The 5,051-nt window shown below is 46.0% G+C and overlaps 1 protein-coding gene across 1 annotated transcript; it reads right to left on the minus strand.

Annotated features, from left to right (window-relative positions):
* Positions 1-1,179: 1,179 nt before the first annotated feature.
* Positions 1,180-5,049, minus strand: T265_13663 (hypothetical protein; the record flags this gene model as incomplete). Its single annotated transcript, XM_009169920.1, has 2 exons — positions 1,180-2,830; positions 5,013-5,049. The coding sequence occupies 2 exons, from the start codon at positions 5,043-5,045 to the stop codon at positions 1,841-1,843; spliced, it is 1,023 nt and encodes a 340-aa protein (XP_009168184.1).
* Between the last annotated feature and the right edge of the window lie 2 nt (positions 5,050-5,051).

Consider the following 5,051-nt stretch of genomic DNA (forward strand, 5'->3'; position numbering starts at 1 on the left):
TTGGATAGCTGATCTTCATGCCATTCTGTCGGGTACCAAATGAGTACCAAACTTCATGCCATTCTGTCGGGTACCAAATGAAAACCACAGTTTGTCTAACTTGCCTAGAGGCATTCCAACCAGTGGATCTTCTGGCGTAGCCTATTTCGAACTCCAAGCTACAGCTGACCCTGGGAAAGCTGTTTTAGGATGAGTTTCGGCTATTCCTTTCAAATCGCCCAACCACCACACTCGGTTTTCGCATCAGACTGCAGCGAATTCCAATAGTGTTTTCCCTTCGAACTATTTTCGTGTTCTGGATTCTGTTTGCTCACATAATTCGGAGCGCTCTGCACAGACAGCGCTAGTGAGATTGCTCAAAACCTCGGGCATGTGGTTCGCATAGCGTCCAACTCTCGCTTTCGCACAGCAGGGAAGACGTTTCAACAACCTGATATACTATATATAGTCTTGGTGTCTATTTCGGGGTGATGCTTGCTTCACTCGCTTTTCTCAGGACAGTTCATTTGACCATCGAGTGCCGGACCTTTGGATAGCGTAGTGCCAATGCTACGCTGAAGTGTTACAACTACTAGCCAGGAGGTCGCGGATTTCATGAGATGCCTACTGCTGATTATTCCCAATAGGGATGAGACCGCTATACAGTGCTTTTCGGCTTTTCAGCATATATTGGCTTCTTCATAGGACGAAATATCTATCAATTGGGAGACTTTATTTGCATGTAAATCAGTCCACTCCGCTTACAGAGCAACATTCTCTAATGAACAAGAAAGCATCAGGCGACACATCTAATCGATGTGGCCATCAGCTGCCTAAGAATTCAATGCCAACTACTGTAATCTACGCTCTTATTCCTCCATTTTATCGAGTCCAACAGTCCAGAAAGTCAGTCTCTCAACATGAGAGTGGGATTCTGAAGGCTTATAGAAAGTGATCGATGTTGAAAAATGTTCGATCGACTGGATGAACATCCGTAAGCTGCAGTCTTTTTCAATTGGTTGGTACTCGTGTTACTCAAATGGTATTACAGTGGTTCGAGGTCATCGAACGCAAACGACAGCGGTGCTTGGGATCAATTCAACCTGACAGGAGAATACGATAGCCTAACTGGATCAACTCGTCCTCTTTGGGTGTTCAGCTGCAACCCATCACCTAGTAATCAATGAGTCAGGTTCATCGAAATAACTGATAATATATGGTTATAAGTGGAGAGGTAATTCACAGAAAATTAAAGGCGAACAAGTAGCCCCGGAGTGTTGGGACAATCACGAACAACCGAGAGAAAAACGATGTCTCGATAAATCAGTCGTCGCCAAGGTTAAACTCACAACAATATAAACAGAAAGAATAACACAATGTGGGTCCATTCTAACAAGATAATAAATGTACAACCAGCCCATCGCCTTTCAAGCAGCCGACCCTGGCATGCAGGTCAGGGGCACAAGTGATAACGATAACTACAATTCAGCACAGGCTGGCATTCAAAAAGGCGGCTAAGTGATCACAGGGACTATTAAATTACCCAAAAATTATGCTTTTTATACGAAAGCCATAGGATGCAATAGTCCACGTAAATATACAGAGGGACTAGCCATAAAGAGGTGGCAGTAAATGAATAATGACGTAGTTACATGCACGAGTGCGGTGAGATAAAGACTCGTAGCTGTACAGAAAGAACAAGGCATCAGCTGACATAACAAAATGTGAAGTGCGACAGAACCTGCTGTGGCATCGGATCACAGAAGTATTAGTGGCAGGATTGGATATCCACAAGCCATGACAAAAGGTGGGTTTTGTAGGGGGCCTGAGGTAGTGGCAAAGCCAGTTGGTGTGAAGAATCTCACCTCCGAGAGGCCGTGAACTGAGGTGAGCTAATGGAAGATCGGTTTGAATAAGGGGATCGATTCTGATTGTGGTGTGCGACAGAGGAGAAAGTTAGGCCGCGTGCCCCACGGGTCCCTCCGCTTGCAGCTCCCGTCAGTTCATGTGTGCCCTGAGTCACAGCAATGATCATGACAGCAACACAGGTAGGTCGGGAAAACAAATTTGGTGAGGAGCGTGAAGGTTGTCGAAAATGGATGGTCACATGATGTTCGCGTCCCACATGAGCATTCCAATGTAGTGGAAATAGAGTGGTAGCAAATAATGTACGACCAAGCGGTTTTTGCACCGTTACTTGATCCAAACAAACCCTCTCCACGAGACAAGGGCCTTCGTCATCCATCCAAGTTTCGTAACATGCCGGTGGAACGACACGCCCATGAACTAAGAGGAGAATGGGAGCAACCGATTGGAGCCACGATTTGCTGACATTCGGTTTAATTGTATGGGTGCTCATTGGCCAAGTGAACGACACGGTTACAGAACCCGCTCGGATATTGATCCACTGACAGGGAGAAACCAGTGCCACTTGTTTTAGCCCGGCCCGGACAAGCCAATTTCGGACCAATCTTGTTACACTGACTGAAAGACGTGCGTGGTGGGCGGCAACCAGATCGTGGAGCCGACGTAAACTATCCACTGAGGGCAAATCATCCGAAGCATCCAAAGGGTTCGTATAAGTGGTTTGGGATGAGGAAGCGTGTGATGCGGAAACAGGAGTTGGGGAACCAAGCGTCGCACTTAAGAGAAGTGTCTTCGGTAGAACGGGTAGCTCCACATTAGGAGGTGGCTCTGGCGTGGGTACGGACGGGAGTAGACTGTCGGGAGATCTTAACTTGTCTTGTAATTCAGCAGCTGCAACAGACAATTTGGTGGACTGATTGGTGGATGATGCACGGGTATTGAGCATTTTCATGATGAACGACAGTGCAGTTGTGCCGCTCTCCACCTAAAAATGTGAAGAAAAAGGCCGATTCACTCGCCAAGGAGTTTCAAGAGTGTGTTTTGTAAGATCGAAAAGTTTTATTTTAGAAAAATAGGACTCCGCTTGACTGGAGGTAGCAGCGGTACAAAGTATACTGTTCTGACCTGAATTGAGCCAAGATGCCGAACGGTATTGCATAAAATACCAAAGGACAAACAAGCATGGACCGATCATCTTGTTTGGCAAAACTCCTCTACTATGCTTCTGGGTAGTAAGCACCATCGATCAGTGCCGTCGAACTTGTGCTTACGGTCGTCAGAGAGAGGGAGGGAGAACAGACCTGTTCTAATAGCACTGGGTGCATTGTTTCTCCGAAAGCAAAACACAGACGTAAATTCTACTTAAAAAGGCGCTATCTTCCTTAGCATGAGCAGGTGAGAGGAAGTCAACATTGCCGCCTAAGCTGCCAATACCTTACATATAGGACATTTACGTGATTCACCACTCCGAATCCATAGATTTGGTCTTATGTTCAAGCAGCTATACGCACCTAAAAAGCCTTCTGGCTTTGCAAGCTACCATTACAAGGGACATTTTGACATTAAGATCCGTCCTCCCCCGTGGGTTCGGTTTCATTCGGATAGCAAATCATTGGACGAATCGTTCATGATGGCAGCCCTCTGACAGCCAGATGTTTTGACTTCGATTATGTCCTGGTTAAAATCTTGTTAAGCAGTTCTTTCTACAATCATTCAAATGCAGTAAGCTGTTCTGATACAAGCCACTATCGATTAGTTCAGGTTATTCTAATTGCCGAGGAGGAAAGGAGAGGACAGGGATATCCAAATGAAACTGTGAAAACTGTCATTCAAAGACATCAATATAAATAAAAAACAAGGAGAAACAGAAAGTCAGTAGATCAAAGTCGAAATATAGTCCTACGCAAACAGACTGAATGCCTGGATCCGGTCAATAGTGAGTGATTAACATGAACTCACCGAATGCGAACAGGGTGGGGTTCATGTTGTGTGACAAGATTGCGAACGAAACGAAACTAGCCTAAAATAATTAAACAGAATACCTCGAGACGTATTGTAGCCGCTCATCGTTGCAATAATGGAGAGGTAGGGTACCAATGCATGGGCCAAGATTTAGCTCGCGGGAAAAAGCTGATTCAGTGGTACAGCGATGATTACTACACACGGGAACATGTGATTGCATCCTGGAATGCCCTACCACACGAGCACTTTCGCTGATCCTAGAAGGGTCGGGTGGAAGTAGAGGAATCGGTTGAATTATTAGTTCCAAGCTGACCGGTTTGTGTAGCCGGTGGGCTTTGTTGGAGGTAACACCTGTTGTTCAGTCGGCTGTTGACTAACTCAGAATCTGACTACTGGTGAACAGTTAAACTGATCAACCTAGAAATTAAACGTACCTCGCGAAAGATTCGATAATTACTCATCAAAGGGTTCGGAATGTTATTTTTCGCAACGAATTCCGTGCCGATGACATGGCGAAATTCGATCACCAAATGGCTGAAGAAACCTATTTGTTCAGTAGTAGTCAGAATTTTGAAAGGAGCAAGGTCGCTCAGTGGTTAAAGCGCGAAAATACTGACCGGGAGATCCTTGGTTCGAACCCGACCTCTGCCTCTCGAATTCCCCTGTCTAGGCTTGGGCAACCTGGCAGTATTCCAGTCCTTGTGCCCCCGAAAGGGTCCTGCAGCTGAACGATGAACGATTTGAACTTTAAAAAATCGCTCAGCTGTAGCACCCTTTCGGTGCCTAGCTGCCAAAGAAGAGGGAGGCACGAGTGTTGAGACACTGCAAGGACGCCCAAGCCTAGGAGGAGCAAGCTAGATGCTGAAGTTTGTTTCGAACCACGGAAATTCCGCTCGATACGCTGGCGCCTTAATCACTTGGCTGTCTCGAGCTTGATAGGTTAAGAGTTGGAGAAATCAGCGAACACGCCTGAACTAACCGCACCTTGTCACGATCACAGAGTTGCCCGACCTTCCTTGAATGATACGAAGGGTCACAAGAACATCCATTAACATTGTTGAATCAACTATTTACACATGATAATGCGAAAACTCAATCCAGAAGACTAGTCCCGCGTTTCGCTACCAGTAGTCCCATCAATATGTTGTTTCATTGCACACCATTCGCAGGCTAGAAGACAGAGGAAGGAGGTATCGTGAACTTACCTGATAGAAATTTGACCCAGCAAGGATTAACATGGTGGC

The sequence above is a fragment of the Opisthorchis viverrini genome (assembly GCF_000715545.1).
Source record: "Opisthorchis viverrini unplaced genomic scaffold opera_v5_88, whole genome shotgun sequence".
NCBI classification, from domain to species: domain Eukaryota; kingdom Metazoa; phylum Platyhelminthes; class Trematoda; order Opisthorchiida; family Opisthorchiidae; genus Opisthorchis; species Opisthorchis viverrini.